Source organism: Castor canadensis, chromosome 4, assembly GCF_047511655.1.
Source record: "Castor canadensis chromosome 4, mCasCan1.hap1v2, whole genome shotgun sequence".
NCBI classification, from domain to species: Eukaryota; Metazoa; Chordata; class Mammalia; order Rodentia; family Castoridae; genus Castor; species Castor canadensis.
In genome coordinates, this window is record NC_133389.1 from 39,087,130 (window position 1) to 39,104,338 (window position 17,209).

At 45.1% G+C, this 17,209-nt stretch overlaps 1 protein-coding gene across 3 annotated transcripts in view; it reads right to left on the reverse strand.

The window, feature by feature from the left end:
* The window catches only part of Mocos (molybdenum cofactor sulfurase), a 55,323-nt gene extending 38,332 nt beyond the window's left edge, over window positions 1-16,991 (reverse strand). The window contains exons 1-5 of one of the 3 annotated variants that reach the window (XR_012447059.1): window positions 16,483-16,717; window positions 10,450-10,539; window positions 7,300-7,366; window positions 5,872-6,513; window positions 23-99 (exon numbers count right to left, since the gene is read on the reverse strand). Coding sequence is in view for 2 of the 3 variants with exons in the window: in XM_074069992.1 (XP_073926093.1) it covers window positions 23-99; window positions 5,872-6,513; window positions 7,300-7,366; window positions 10,450-10,539; window positions 16,483-16,624 (1,018 nt within the window). In the remaining variant the exon portion in view is untranslated. Of the gene's footprint in view, window positions 1-22; window positions 100-5,871; window positions 6,514-7,299; window positions 7,367-10,449; window positions 10,540-16,482 lie in introns of all 3 variants that reach the window. The other 2 variants (XM_074069992.1, XM_020174857.2) reach the window with 2 other exon arrangements.
* Between the last annotated feature and the right edge of the window lie 218 nt (window positions 16,992-17,209).

Here is a 17,209-nt window from a genome sequence, read left to right on the forward strand (position 1 = left end):
ACATGGAAAAAAGTCCACTGACCTGTGAGATGCTCTAGGGTATCAAATCCATGTTTCAACGCTATCACGTCAAGGAAAGGGATGGTGCCATCTTCAAACCTACAATCACGGGATGAGGGGAACAAGGTCAGATTTCTGCTAACACAATCCACATTGGTTTTGTGGTATGTAATGAAAGGTTCATTGTAGGCTGAGGGAGCATTACTAGCTTCCCTCTGCTGTTTTATAAAACACTGCTCTCCCCCTTATGAGAGGGACTTGGCACACCAGGACTCACCTGGCTGACTGTGGAGCCCTGTGGAACTGGGCCCAATGAGCCAGAAGCCACTGGCAGGAGACGGAAACAAACTTGGCATGAGATACCAAATGGCTGCAGGGCTCTGCACAGAGGAGTTACATGATGTGACGTGATCTCGACTTAATAAGACCCCTGTGGGCCTCTGGGGAAGGACAGACTGCAGGGTGACACAGGGATGAGGTTTCTATAAGCATCCAGACAAAGGATGGTGACAACCACCATATGCAAGTTGAAGCTTTCAATAGAAACGCTGTGCTTTTATTTAACACTTTAGAGTAAGATTCACTTAAAACATTGTTTTTGCCAGGTGCAGGTGGCTCACACCTATAATCCTAGCTACTTGGGAGGCTGAGATTGGGAAGATTGCAGTTCAAGGACAGCCTGAAGATATATAGTTCATGAGACCCCATCTCCAAAACAACCAGAGCAAAATGGACTAAAGGTGTGGCTCAAGAAACAGAGCACCTGCTTTGCAAGTGCAAAGCCCTGAGTTCTTTTTTTTTTTTTTCATTTTTCTTTTATTATTCATATGTGCATACAAGGATTGGTTCATTTCTCCCCCTGCCCCCACCCCCTCCCTTACCACCCACTCCGCCCCCTCCCTCTCCCCCCCCCTCAATACCCAGCCGAAACTCTTTTGCCCTTATTTCTAATTTTGTTGTAGAGAGAGTATAAGCAATAATAGGAAGGGACAAGGGTTTTTGCTGGTTGAGATAAGGATAGCTATACAGGGCATTGACTCACATTGATTTCCTGTGCGTGGGTGTTACCTTCTAGGTTCATTCTTTTTGATCTAACCTTTTCTCTAGTACCTGTTCCCCTTTTCCTATTGGCCTCAGTTGCTTTAAGGTATCTGCTTTAGTTTCTCTGCGTTAAGGGCAACAAATGCTAGCTAGTTTTTTAGGTGTCTTACCTATCCTCACCCCTCCCTTGTGTGCTCTCGCTTTTATCATGTGCTCATAGTCCAATCCCCTTGTTATGTTTGCCCTTGATCTAATGTCCACATATGAGGGAGAACATACGATTTTTGGTCTTTTGAGCCAGGCTAACCTCACTCAGAATGATGTTCTCCAATTCCATCCATTTACCAGCGAATGATAACATTTCGTTCTTCTTCATGGCTGCATAAAATTCCATTGTGTATAGATACCACATTTTCTTAATCCATTTTTCAGTGGTGGGGCATCTTGGCTGTTTCCATAACTTGGCTATTGTGAATAGTGCCGCAATAAACATGGATGTGCAGGTGCCTCTGGAGTAACAGTCTTTTGGGTATATCCCCAAGAGTGGTATTGCTGGATCAAATGGTAGATCGATGTCCAGCTTTTTAAGTAGCCTCCAGATTTTTTTCCAGAGTGGTTGTACTAGTCTACATTCCCACCAACAGTGTAAGAGGGTTCCTTTTTCCCGCATCCTCGCCAACACCAAGCCCTGAGTTCAAACCCCAGTCCCACCCCCCAAAAAAATTATTACAACATTGATTTCCTTATAAAATTAGTGGTAACAGACTTACATAACTCATAATGAACCAACTGTTAATTAATCAGTAATGAATTAGTAAATAATAGTAAACTTAATGTTATTAGCTAATAATAAGTTACTGGATCAGTAATAATTATTTGCTAATTAATAATATGTTCTTTTTTAGAATAAAAAAGAGTTTATTTTCTTTCTTACAAGGGCTATATTTCATTGAATTATAACATGCAGAAAGTGAAGAGCATAGTCAAGGTAAAAATAAACATTTGAATTGATTAATATGTCTTTGAGTTCTAGTCTGGAATTCATTCAAGAAAAAAGTTAAGCTTATAAGATAAATAATATATTCTGCCCTCTGGCCATCTTGATATTATGCATGCTATAAAGCAATCCACCCAAATCAAAGAAAAGAGGTCTGCTAAAAATGATCTATTTTCCTTCCTATGTGTGTTCATAAATATAACATCTATTTCCCATGAAATGCCTACCACTTTATTTCTGAATATTCTTTTTTTTTCATTTTTCTTTTATTATTCATATGTGCATACAAGGCTGGGTTCATTTCTCCCCCCTGCCCCCACCCCCTCCCTTACCACCCACTCCGCCCCCTCCCTCTCTCCCCCCCCCCAATACCCAGCCGAAACTCTTTTGCCCTTATTTCTAATTTTGTTGTAGAGAGAGTATAAGCAATAATAGGAAGGGACAAGGGTTTTTGCTGGTTGAGATAAGGATAGCTATACAGGGCATTGACTCACATTGATTTCCTGTGCGTGGGTGTTACCTTCTAGGTTCATTCTTTTTGATCTAACCTTTTCTCTAGCACCTGTTCCCCTTTTCCTATTGGCCTCAGTTGCTTTAAGGTATCTGCTTTAGTTTCTCTGCGTTAAGGGCAACAAATGCTAGCTAGTTTTTTAGGTGTCTTACCTATCCTCACCCCTCCCTTGTGTGCTCTCGCTTTTATCATGTGCTCATAGTCCAATCCCCTTGTTATGTTTGCCCTTGATCTAATGTCCACATATGAGGGAGAACATACGATTTTTGGTCTTTTGAGCCAGGCTAACCTCACTCAGAATGATGTTCTCCAATTCCATCCATTTACCAGCGAATGATAACATTTCGTTCTTCTTCATGGCTGCATAAAATTCCATTGTGTATAGATACCACATTTTCTTAATCCATTCGTCAGTGCTGGGGCATCTTGGCTGTTTCCATAACTTGGCTATTGTGAATAGTGCCGCAATAAACATGGATGTGCAGGTGCCTCTGGACTAACAGTCTTTTGGGTATATCCCCAAGGGTGGTATTGCTGGATCAAATGGTAGATCGATGTCCAGCTTTTTAAGTAGCCTCCAAATTGTTTTCCAGAGTGGTTGTACTAGTATATATTCCCACCAGCAGTGTAAGAGGGTTCCTTTTTCCCCGCATCCTCGCCAACATCTGTTGTTGGTGGTGTTGCTGATGATGGCTATTCTAACAGGGGTGAGGTGGAATCTTAGCGTGGTTTTAATTTGCATTTCCTTTATTGCTAGAGATGGTGAGCATTTTTTCATGTGTTTTCTGGCCATTTGAATTTCTTCTTTTGAGAAAGTTCTGTTTAGTTCACTTGCCCATTTCTTTATTGGTTCATTAGTTTTGGGAGAATTTAGTTTTTTAAGTTCCCTGTCTATTCTGGTTATCAGTCCTTTGTCTGATGTATAGTTGGCAAATATTTTCTCCCACTCTGTGGGTGTTCTCTTCAGTTTAGAGACCATTTCTTTTGATGAACAGAAGCTTTTTAGTTTTATGAGGTCCCATTTATCTATGCTATGTCTTAGTTGCTGTGCTGCTGGGGTTTCATTGAGAAAGTTCTTACCTATACCTACTAACTCCAGAGTATCTCCTACTCTTTCTTGTATCAACTTAAGAGTTTGGGGTCTGATATTAAGATCCTTGATCCATTTTGAGTTAATCTTGGTATAGGGTGATATACATGGATCTAGTTTCAGTTTTTTGCAGACTGCTAACCAGTTTTCCCAGCAGTTTTTGTTGAAGAGGCTGCTATTTCTCCATCGTATATTTTTAGCTCCTTTGTCAAAGATAAGTTGCTCATAGTTGTGTGGCTTCATATCTGGATCCTCTATTCTGTTCCACTGGTCTTCATGTCTGTTTTTGTGCCAGTACCATGCTGTTTTTATTGTTATTGCTTTGTAATATAGTTTGAAGTCAGGTATTGTAATACCTCCTGCATTGTTCTTTTGACTGAGTATTGCCTTGGCTATTCGTGGCCTCTTGTTTTTCCATATAAATTTAACAGTAGATTTTTCAATCTCTTTGATGAATGTCATTGGAATTTTGATGGGAATTGCATTAAACATGTAGATTACTTTTGGGAGTATAGACATTTTTACTATGTTGATTCTACCAATCCATGAGCATGGGAGATCTCTCCACTTTCTATAGTCTTCCTCAATCTCTTTCTTCAGAAGTGTATAGTTTTCCTTGTAGAGGTCTTTCACATCTTTTGTTAGGTTTGCACCTAGGTATTTGATTTTTTTTGAGGCTATTGTAAATGGAATTGTTTTCATACATTCTTTTTCCGTTTGCTCATTGTTAGTGTATAGAAATGCTAATGATTTTTCTATGTTGATTTTATATCCTGCTACTTTGCTATAGCTATTGATGATGTCTAGAAGCTTCTGAGTAGAGTTTTTTGGGTCTTTAAGGTATAGGATCATGTCGTCTGCAAATAGGGATATTTTGACAGTTTCTTTATGAATAAAATATTCTTAAAACCCCTCCCCGCACAAAAAGAAAAGAGGTCTGGCCCCACCGAGCCCCATGTGTCCTTCCCCCAGTCAGCTACCCACTTTTTCTGGCTTTTTTTTTTTTTTTTTTTTGGTGGTACTGGGGTTTGAACTCAGGTCTTCACACTTGCTAGGCAGGTGCTCTACCACTGGAGCCACTCCACCAGCCCTTCTCTGGCCTTTAGATCCTCTTAGAGACCAATTAAGTTTGTGATGTCTCTTTGTTCTGCCCTTAGTTTGCATTATGTTGTGCCTGTGATTCTTTTCACACTTGGCTTTGCGACACAGTAAATTGTCACACTTAGATTCAAAAGGTTTCCATTCACGTTCCTGTTTTAAAATTCCCCAACTATGGAGAAGTCCTTCTTAAATGAAGAGTCTTCAGATAGCCTCATAGTTAATGCTCACTCTGAATGGTGCTTTACCTGCATTAGCTCTACCAGTTTACAGAATAAACACCAGGTGCAGAGAGATCAGGCCATCAGCTCCCAGCTGCAGTGCAGAGGCGGTGGATCCACTCCCAGTGGGCCAACCCTAGACTCTTGCTGACTCTACTGCTGGGGCACAGCCGAGTCTGCACCTGGGTCTAAGGACCTCAGTCACCTTCCCATCAGGCTACAAGGTGGTGATTAGTTCCCAACCAACCCCATGCCATCCTGCATGGCTGGACTCAGCAGACCTCTGGCTTGGTGTCTGATTTTACCCCTCTCACACTTGACCTTATAGGTCCTGCCATCACCATTTCAAGGTTTCTCAGCATAACCCACACTGCAGCCTGAGGAAGAGGCCCAGGCAATAAAGTGTGGAGGGACAATGAGGCAAGTGGCAGCCTCCAGTTTTTTTGTTTTTTGCAGTGCTAGGGATTGAACTCAGGGCCTCACACTTGCTGGGCAAGTGCCCTACCAGTTGTACCATGCCCCTAGTCCTTTTGCTTTCATTTTGTTTTCAGATAAGGTCTCACACTAACTTTGCTCAGCCTTGGACCACGGTCCTCCTACCTCCACCTCCTGAGTAGTTGGGATTATAGGCAATGCCTGGCCTTTCTTGCTTGCTGCTCTTATCAGCAGGCTGCTCCTCCACCACTAAAAAGAAGCCCACACAAGGAGGACAGAGTTCACGGAGTTGCTCATGGCACCCTCCAGCTTACCTCTGCCTCCTGGGTCTGAGCTTTGCTTCCACCCTGTACCTACCAGCAATGTCCAGCTCCCCTGACCCTATGGCCCAGACCTCCCCTGTGCACAATCTCATAGGCTGTGCATGCTGGACCTGCCTTGACGAACTCCACCAGCCACCCCCCCACGCCCAGGTTACCTTTCAGCCACTGATGGCCTCGGGATGTAGAAGTCCTCTCCTGCAAGGTAGGCAGAAGCAGTCCCTCCTCCAAAGTAGCCTTTCCTGAGTAGAGGGACCACACGGTTATTGACCAGCAGAGCACCCAGGCCAGTGGGAAATCCGAAGATCTTATAAAAGGAGATGGGGACAAAGTCTGCCTGGTGCACCGATAAATCCAAAGGTGAGGTGCTCACATAGGAGGCTGCATCAAGCAGCACAAACCACTTCCCAGGTGTGCTCACAGGGTTCATCTGCCCAGACTGGACATCTCTTACCCAGGACAAGGGGTATCTGATTCCAGAAAAGTTACTCTGAGCAGGGTAACAGAAGAGATGAGGAAGTTGACAGTCAGTGTCATGGGGCACAGCACCCCGTTCCTCCACCAAGCACATGTCCTCTGGTCTGACCGGGGTGGATGGGACATTCATGGTTGCAGCCACCTTCCTCATGCCCACCACGGAGGTGTGGTTGTCGGTGAGGTAGCAGAACCGACTCCCATTGCTTTCTGGACCCCAGGGCACCCACGGAAAGGCTTCTGCTACAAGCCTGAGAGCAGCTGTGCTCCCAGCTGTGAAGATCACACTGTAGTCCTCCAGGGTAGTGTGGAAGTGAGCCAGAATCCTAAAAGAAAACACAGTGTCACCAATGTCTAGGTCGTGACTCCAGCATGGAATACCTACTTTGATAGCTAGAAAAACACCCAGACAAGCTTTGCCAGAGGAAGTGATGAGATAAGATCAGGTCCAAACTGGCACTATCATCTGACCGCCCCAGTCCCATCTCTGATTGGGCCTGACAAAAATCTATAATGACCTCTGTGTTTGTTGAAAACACCTTTTCCTGGGTGTTTTCCTCCCCAGTTCTATCAGGACTTTTAACATCAAACGGTTTCACATTGCTTTTAATATTGGCAACTTGATCACAAAACTGTATCGCCTTCAAATATGAAAATATTTGAAACTGTGTCAATTCAAGTTACTTTAGGCACCACCTGGAAGTCATTACCAAAAGTAAATCATTACAGGTAGACAAGCATAAGGAACTTTTTAACATACAATGAAAGGGGAGTGAGATATGTAGGAACAAGAATAAAACATCCTATGAAAAAGGAAAAATCAAAGAAAAGTGCTTTCTGTCTTTCTGAAAACAAGACCTTGGAACTTGTATCACTCCTTGTCTCTCCAGCACCCGCTGAGAGCCACCTACCTATGGTTCTTGTCTGCCCTCTACTACCCTTACTCTCACCTTCCTTCTCTGAAGTGATGGTTAGTGTTACGCCATGGTTGCTTTGTAACTGAATGTGATCTTCCTGAAACTCACCCAGAACCTTTGTGGGATGCAGGCAGACACTAGGAAGGAACTCTGTCGGCCTAGGTGACCTGCTCAGGGAGACATCGCGCCACTCACCTGCAGCGCACCTGCTCAATGGTGTCATAGGTGAGCCTGCTGGTGATGTTCTGACTGTGCGGATTGCCTGGCAGTGTACAAAGACAAAGTTTTAGAGTCACACTGAAGCCTCTCCTTCAAAATTCTCTCCCTCCTCTTCTCGAAAGCTAAACAGAAAACTGCCCTATGGCCCAGCAATTCTACTCCTAGACATCTAGCAAAGAGAATTGAAAACTTATGTCCACACAAAGACTCGCACATAGATGTTCACAGCATTTCCATTCATAAAGCCAAATTCTGGAAACATAAATGTCCATGAACTGGTGAACAGTCCAATATAAAAAATCCACACCATGGACAATTATTTAGCAACAAAAAGAAACAAACTACTGGCTGCGTCATGAGGAAACTTCAAAAATATGCTAAGTGCCAGAAGTGGTGGCACATGTCTGTAAACCCAGCTATATGGAGGAGAGATAGGAGAATCATGTTTTGAGTTAAGCCCAGATCCTATCTCAAAAAGTAATCCAGATGTGGAAGCTATAATCCCAGCTATGTGGGAGGCAGAGGAAGGAGGGTCACTACTGGAAAATGGACACTACCTCAAAAATAAAGTAAAGCAGAAAGGGCTGGAGGGGGACATGGCTCAAAGGGTACAGCCCTTGAGTTCAAGACCCTAGTACTGCAACAAAACAAAACAAAACAAACCACCACATGCTAAGTGAAAGATACAAGAGGCCACGTGTTGTATGATTCCACTTGTATGAAATGTCCTGCAAGGCAATTATACAGCGACACTGAAAGCAGTAGGTTAGTGGTAGCCTAGAGCTGGGGGTGACCACAGGGATTAAAGGAATCGGGGATCTTAGGAGACAATAAAAATATTCAAAACAATTTATAGTGATGATTGTATCATTCATGAAAAGTATTAAAAATCACTGAATCGTACACACAAAACAGGTGAAGTTTATGACATATAAAATGTAACTCAAAAATCTTCTTCTTACTTATAAAACAAGAGGGGACCTGGGAAAGGGTTTTGGAGCTGGAAGTCCAAGAGTCTTTTCTACAAGTTCCTCTACAGCGGCTCTGTCCTTAAACTCCAGAGAACCAAGAACACGACCTCAGGGAGGCACCCTCTCCTTCAACCATGAGCCGGAACCATGAATGGTTCCCCATTTGGGATGCAGGTACTGTCCTTCCAAAAACACACCAACCTCTTCCTCTAAACAAGTAAAGTAGTGAAGAGGGCTGTTACAAGTCCCCTTAGCCCTACTTCATGCATGAGGTCTCCCTTGTTGGCTTCAAGTTTTCCTCTTCTGGTGTCCTAGAGTGTCATGATCTCCCTCAAAACTCAGTTCTCAGACTTGAACCTAGATTTCTGGAAAAGCTTGGCCTGCAGGGATTGAACACTAACATTTCTAGAGCAAGACTACATGTACACATTAACTCTGGCATGGCCTATTTTGTATTAAATTATTTTCCCCTAAACCACACTCAAGTGTCACTCTGGATTTCTGCAGCTACCAGACATTCCTTTTACATATTAGCTAGTAACTGTGGACTTGGTCCTTGCCCTCCTTGCCTTTCCTCACTTTCATTTTTAAGCCCTCTACTCTTCAGGCTAACATAACACCTTTCCCATGGTTATGGTTCTCGGAAAGGCTACACAAGGAGAATTTCAGGTCTTTTTGCAAATCATAGATTACAATCAAGATAAAGTTCCCTGTTGGCACCTGCCCTCAGGACTTCCCCAGATTTAAAGATCTGCTGGCTGCCTAGGGCCAAAATTCAAACCCCTTTGTGTGACATTATAGGCATGTCTTGAATGGGGCAAGGGAGAGGGTGGGAGGGGAGGTGCCAAGGGCTTGGGCTCTAGAGCCAAACTGCCTGGAGATTTAGCCCTCTGCTCCCCTTGCTCCCCCGTTCCTGTGCTTTCCAACTATATAACCTCAGGCTAGTTACCTACAGTCTCTAAGGCTCCATTTGCCCACCTGCAAATCACAGGTAAAGAGACCCTACAGCTCGTGGGTTATTGTAAGAATGAATAGCTACAATGCATGTAAAGCATCTGGGACAGTACCCAGCACACAGTAAGCACTCCTATCATTGTTATATTACAACTGCATCACTACTATAATTTCAAACTCCCCTTCCCAAGTTATCTCCTGAGCATATTGCACTGCTGCTGAAGGCCCCAACAAATGCCCACTGTTCCCAGAATCCTGATCGAGCTCTTCTGATGCCCTGCACAGGCTGGCCCCTCCTCCCTCTCCAGGTAGACCCTGCATCTTCTCCTCCCCTCGAGGCCCTGCACTGCTTCCTGAAACCCCTACTGGATCTTGGCTTAGGCCTGGCAGCTCTTCTTCTCCACTTGTCCGAGTGAATTCTGGCTTATCCTCCAGCATCCCCTCCGCTCCCATAAAAGACTTCACTTACACTCACACTGCCAGTCCACTGTCACTCTTCAGATAGAGACCCATGGTGCCAGGCAGCTTTGTTCACAGCTCTTCACACAGTTGGTAATTACATTTATTTGTAGATCATTTGATTAAGGTCCTGTCTTCCAAGACTAAGCCAAAGTCTCCATGAAGAAGGGACTGCATTCATTTTATTACCATTGTATCATCATATCCCAATAGAGACCCAATAAATATGTGAGGAGTGAAAGGATGAATGTTCTTCCTACTGCCCCATCCCTACACTGTACAGTCACCCTACACCGTACAGTCACCCTACACCGTACACTCACAACCACCAATCACAGCACTTTCGAACTTCTGTGTCCTTCCTGACACTGACCCCTTCTTCTGAAAGTGACCTGTGTATCCCTGAACCAGAACTTCCCATCTTCCCATCCCAGTCATGTGTGTGTGTCACAAAATGACCCTGGATGTTTGCCTAACCTCCATCTGACATGGGGTTTATTCAGTTTTGTGTGCTCAGCATGGTCTCTGCCTTTTTCTTTCGTTTTGTTGAAGATAGGGTCTCAGTGTATAGCCCAGGTTAGCCTGGAATTTGCGATCCCCTGGTCTCAGCTTCTTGTGCTGGGATTACAGGTGTGCACCACCACAGCAGCATGGCCTCTGCTTATTACTCCTACATTATTAAATGCTGTTTTGTCATCTGCACACAGTTGACTAAAATCAGTGTGGGAGTACTTTCATTTACCATAAACATTTTCCATGAGATCTTTAGTGAAGCTTGTGAGCTGGCTCTGGGGAAACAAGGTGGCTCCTGCATGGTCAAGGTAAACAGTTCCTGGGGAAAAAACAAAAGCACAAAATGAAGGTGCAGGTTGGTTTTCATAGGTCTTTGGGTCATTTTACCTAAATCAGGTTTTGCGTGAGTAAGCCACACCAGGCCCATTCAGTACGTTTAGCGTTACACCAGGCTGCTGACTTTCTGACCCTCTTACTGTGGACAAGAGCAACGGAAGGACTTCTACTATTTAGTGACCTCTGGGGCTCAGAGAACCTTCCTGAGTGGCCAGCTCTCTTATGAACCTGGAACCACATCTAACACAGAGGAGTCGCCCAGCAGACATTTGTAGTCAAAAATATTTCACTCTATGACTCATGCCCTGTTCTGGAGGGTCTGTGCGCTTCCCAGATGGGGTACCCTGATTCTGCTCCCCCCACGCTGCAACCCAGCCCTCAAGCCTACTGCAGCTGCAGAGCCTTAGAGACGATGAGGGATGGAAATGACTCTTCCGGTCATCTCCTGAAGAGAGAAAGGCAAACTTAGATGAGCATGAGATATCCGTCCTGCCCGTGGTTGGCCAATCAGACTGGCAGATGCCTCACTGTGGGGGCGTGGGGATGGGGCAACGAGCTGCTGGCACATGGCTGACAGCTGGGTGAACTGGCACAACTTCTTTATGCAATAGCGATTTGGCAATATCGGTCACACTTTGAAATACAGGCACTCTTTGACCTAGCAGTTCCTCTTCTGGGTACTTATAAATACCTACGCTTTTGTGATATAATGTTCAGTGCAACACTGTCTACAATAGCAAAGGATTGACAACAACTTAAATGTCCATCAACACAGATTTAAAATAAAGAATTGTTACCTCCCATCTAGAACTTTGTTAAGTACTGACAAGGAAGAACTCTGAGATACACTTTCAATTGCATACACAGAAAATCAATTCATTTATTCTTTTCTTCGCTCAACAAATATTTGTTTTTTCTGATGTGTAGGGTTTTTTGTTACTAACATCTTTAGTGAGATATAATTCACATTTCATGAAATTCATCATCTTAAATTGTATAATGTACTGGGTTTTACTATACTTATGATGATATGCAGCCTTTATCACTATCTAATTTCAGAATAGTTATCCCCAAAGAAATCCTATTCCAATCACACCCCAACCCCACTCCCAGCTTCAGGAGGCACTCATCTAACTTTCTGTCTCAATAGATTTATAGCATACATCAGAACTTCATTCCTCTTCATGGCTGAATAGTATTCCTTTATATGAATACACCACATTTTGTTTACCCATTTATCTGCTGGTGAACAGTAAGTTGTCTTCAATTTTATCTAATATGAATAACGCTTCTAAGAATATTGTGTACAAGTTCTCATATAGACGTATGTTTTATACCATTCAATGAGGAGCCCTTTCACTTTCTTGATGGTATACAAGTTTTTTTGATTTTGATATCCAATTGTACATCTTGATGTTACTGTTGCTTGTATTTTGGTGTCTTAAGAAATCATTCCCTAAATCAAGGTCCTAATGATTTATGCTTCTTCTGTTTTCTTCTAAGAGTATTATACTTTTCACTCTGATATTTAGGTATCTGACTGATTTGTGGAAAGGTAGTGAGACCCCCATCTCAAAACAAGAAAGCTGGGTGTGTTCATGCCCCTGACATCCCAGTGACAGCAGAAGCTTAAGGAGGATTCCTGTCCAGCCAGCCTGGGCAAAAAAGCAAAACCCTATCTCCAAAACAGCCAGAACAAAAAAAAGGCTGTATGTGTGGACCGTAGCAGAGTGCCTGCCTAACATTCATGAAGCACTGAGTTCAAGCCCCAGTACCACTAAAGGAGAAAAACCTTACTCAGAGATGTTAATACTTATCACATAGGCCTGTCATTCTGTGCTACACAAAACATATGAAGCATGCTATTTTATGAATACTTACTCCTTTACTAACACTAGTTTTCTGTGGAGGGGTTGTAGGGATTTGTTTGATTTTCTTGTAGTACTAGAACTTGAACTCAGGGCCTCATGCTAGCTAAGCAGACACTTTACCACTTGAGCCACTCCATCAGGCCATTTAGTTAGTTAGTTAGTTAGATACAGGGCCTCACAATGTATCCAAGGATGGCCTTGAACTTGTGATTTTCCTGCTTTAGCTTCCCTGCTACTGGGATTACAGGCATGAACCACCACACCTGGCTTCTTTTATTCATGTTATACTTTAGGAACTGTCATCCTAGTTCCATTTTCATAGTGCCCATTGCTAGTGTCTAGAAACTGGGTTGATGTTTGAACACTGAACTTGTGGCCTACAAGTTTGCTGAGCAAGTTTTTTTAGCTCCAATAATTTCATGTGTGTATTTCTTAGGATTTCCTGCATCTAAGATCATCTTATCAGCAAATAGAATGTTTCTTTTCCTTTCCACTCCAAATGCCTTAGATTTCATTTTATTGCCTCATTGCCCTGGTTTAGAACATCCAGTACCATGTTGAATAGCAGGGATAAGAACAGATATCCTCATTTTGTTCTAGATCTCAGGAAAGCTTTATGTCTTTCACCATTAAGTGTGTTCAGAGCTGGGGGAAGGATTAGATGGTTTTATCAAGTTAATTGAGTTTTCTTTTATTTCTAGTCTATTGAGTGTCTTTACACTCAAGAAATATTTATTGAGTACTTACTTTGTACCAGACACTGTTCTAAGTTCTGGGGACACAATGAACGAAATACAAAGAATGTAACATGCTAGGGCAGACAAAGAACATAGGCAAATAAACGTAAACTGTGTCTAGGAGAGAAATGTTATGACTGACTTCTGTGGAAAAATAAAGTATGTGCACATAGACATATAAATACAGACAACCACTGGAAAGGTGCACAGGACACTAAATCACAGCACCTGGCCCATGATGACTGAAGCTGGAGAGGGGAGAGGCACTCTGGCCACTCTTCAATTTCATGGGCAATTTTTTTTTTCTTGGTGGGACTGGAGTTTGAACTCAGGAATTTGCATTTGCACAGCAGGCCTCCACCTCTTTGAGCCATGCCTCCAGTTCATTTTGCTCTGGTTAATTTGGAGATGAGGTCTCCAGAACCATTTGCTCCAGCTGGCCTCAAACCAAGATCCACTCAATCTCAGTCTACCAAGTAGCTAGGATTACATGAGTAAGCCACCAGGCGCCCAGATTCATTTAGCTCCTTTTGAATGTGATACCATTAAAATGCATCACCTAACTGGGTGCCGGTGGTTCACCCCTGTAGTCCTAGCTACTCAAGAGGCAGAGATCAGGAGAATCGCGGTTTGAAGTTACCCTGGGCAAATCGTTTATAAGACCCTATCTTGAAAATACCCAACACAGAAAGGGCTAGCAGAGTGGCTCAAGTGGTAGAGGGCCTACCCAGCCCTCTACTACTCAGTCCTGAGTTCAAATGCCAGTACCACCCCAAAAAATGCATCATCTAGTCTTCCCCAAATGTTTTAAAATAATGTTCTTTTACTGAAGATTCTGAAATATAAAGTTACCCAACCAAAAGAAAGTATCCAGTCATCAAGGCCCTGCGATGCTCACCCAGGTGCAGCCCCATGCACAGGTGAGACCTGACTGGCTGCCGAGGTCGCACTGTGCACCTTGCTCAGAGTCCTCTACAGGGCCAGGAAGCCATTCGGAGAAAGTCTGCTTTGGCCTTTGGTCCAACGATTAATTGTGGTGGGTGGGGGGGAGGGGGAGAGAAAGAAGCTGTGTTAGATTATCCGGAGATCTGACTTTAGGGGAGTCAGGCAGCCTAATGGTTAGCAGTGCAGAATTCAAGCCAACCACCTGGATTCAATTTTGGCTTCACTGGCCATTCTGGGTCCCTATTCCTACATCTGCAAAAGGGATGAGGGTTAAATGACAGGGTATATGACAGTACCTAGTCCCATGCCTGTCACACAGCAAACACCACACAGTTTAGTTGTTATTAAAAGGAGGCAAATAATCCCAAAGCTAACTAGCACTAGATCATCAAGAAAGAGAATTCTAGGGTCTCTTTTTGGTCATGCTCCTTCAGTTTTCAGTTCTAAATGCGATAAGTGGTTATCAATCTGCATCCTAACGCTTCAAGAACTACTTGACAGCTGGGTGTGGCTGTTCACATGTGTAATCCTACACTTGGGAGGCCAGCCTGGTCTCCAAAGCAAGACCCTATTGCAAAACAAAGTAACTACTTGACCCACATAGATACAGTCAATATACTACCTTCACAAAGAGAAGGAAATTCCCACCCAACTGGTTAGGCAAAACATTTCAACACTTAAAGGTTAAGCACTTAATTACCCAGAATCACCACTTAACCAGGTAAATTTTCAAACCTGCAGAAAATGTTTAAGGAGGGAGGGGAAAGGAGGAGAAGGTTATTATTTTGGTTTGAGTGGTGGATTTCCAGCTCATTTGTTTGTGAGAGGAAAACAAAGCAAGTGAACTGATTCCAATACACCCAGAGGTGGGAAGGGTGTCAGTTTAAGCCACATAAGTCAACTTCCAGCAAAATGCAGAGAGGGAACCGCACACTACACAAACATCACAGATGTTAAAGGGGCTCTGAAACCTGGAGGTCCTAGCTGTCCTGTCTCAGTTTTTCATCTGAGGGACAAGAGTGAAACCAGAGAGGTCCAGAACATACTTATACTTTTCAGGTAGTGAGGAGGGAGAGATCTGCCAATGGTGGGCAAGAGTGCTCCCAGCTGAAGGGGATTTAGGAGATTAAGAAGGTGTGGCTAGCACTGAAATAATTTCCCACTGAATGATACAGCTCTGGGATTTGCTTCAAATGAAGAGAAACCTCCCTCCCTCACCACCTGTGGTACCCAGAGGTAGAGGACAGAGACAGAGAGACAAATAGAGAGAAAGCAGAAGAGTGCAGGGCTGTCTCCAGCAGGTGACTACAGCAGGAAAGAATACAGAGGGAGGAAGGTAAAGACCCTCTGACTCCCTTCTGACTCTTCCTACTTAGAGAAACAGAGACGGGAGCCCCACAAGAGGAGGCCGCTGCTCTCAAAACTCCCAAAGAGAAAAAACAAAATTTATCACTCAAAGCATGAGGGAATGCCTCATAGGGCAGCTCTTCTGCCACAAACAGGTGAGCAGTCACCAGTTGCTCATCAGGAGGAGACAAGCTCTGGTGCCCTAGACCATCCCCTGCTCACTTCACCTGCTGCCTCTCCCCGATCACCGGCAAGCACCTCTGAAGATGAAACCCTCCAGTCAAGGTCCCTGGCTCAAGCCCAAACCTGTAGCAGTGAGTTAGGGGCCACCACGGTCAGATCGAGCTGGATTCCAATTCAATCAGCCTTGCAGAACTGAAAGGCACAGGGTGAACTGTATTTGTGTCCAATTCAGGCTCATCCAGTTCTAAGGGCCCAAATTGCGCCTTCCTCTAACTTTTCTAGTCCCTCCCTCCCCCATGGAGCTAGCGCTCAGAAGAGCTCAGGTGCATTGGTCTGCCTGCAACAGCGAGAAAAATGAGGCTTCGAAAATAAAAGCTGCATGTGAGCTATCCTACCCAGCCTGGGATGCGGCCTCGGGAGGCCCCAGCCGGCGCTGGCTGAGTGGCTGTTCCAACTCTGCGCACTGGCCGCCCACGCACCACTCCTGTCCCCCGAGCAGGCATCCAAGTAGTCACCGCCGCCGCGGAACATTTCTGGATTTTGTAACCTTGGCTGCAGTTAGACCTTAGAGTCAGTCGGATGTCTTGGCAGTAGATGGCAAGGAGAATCCTAAGCCCTGTTCGCAGAGGGTGGCGAATGTGGACAGGTTAGTCCTGACGCACTGGAAAGTCTATGCAGTGGGACCTAAGGAGCCGCGTCCACGGAGCGAACGCGTGGACATCTCGCTCCTAGTCTTTCGGGTCAAAATGCGCCCTCAATGAGATAACACGCCCATTTGCAGCAAAGTTCATTCCACGTCCGCTCCCAAAACCCGTGTCCCCCACGCCTGTCCGCCCGCCTCACCTGCCAGGCGACCAAACTCGCTCTCCCGCAGTTCGCGCAGGTTACGCGGGCCGTAGCCGTAGGCGAGGCGCGGTGCGCTCGCTTCTCGGAACCGCTCGAAGGACAGGAGCTCGGTCCCCAGCTCTGCCACCCGGCTAGCCATGGCCCACGCCTGCCCGCTGCGCAGTCTAGGCCGGTAGAGCCCGGGAAGTGAGCGAGGCCGGCGTGCGGCGACTCCGCCCCGACCGCGCCTCCCTGGGTCGCCAGTGACTTGGATCCGCGGCCCGGAGGCGGTGCCTCACGCGGGCTGGCCCGCTCTCTCAGGGCGCGCTGACGCATGGAGTTTCACTTCTGCCCGGCCCTTTTCCGCCTGGGGTTGGGGGACCAAGGGTCCACTTTTCTTGTGTGCGAAAAACCTTCCAATGCAGCCCATGGAGATGCCCCCCAGAAGTTCTTGTTTATCTAAGTGTCACGGAGAGGCAGGTGGCAGAAGCCATAAAGGGCGTTTTCCTGCCCGCCACCATAAAACCTGGAGATCCTCCACGCCCCGCGCCCGTGACCCTCACCCCCTGGGGTGCAAATCTGCACGTGTGGGCGGGGCTTTGCAAGGACACTTGGTCTTCTCCAGTTGCTGCTCCCCATTGGCGCCTGTGCTTGACGTTGCAAAAAATGCGGTTGAACAAAGTGTAGAAAAGGTAAAGCATTGGGCTGCTTAATACGCTTCTGGCGGTTGCACACCGTCGGAACT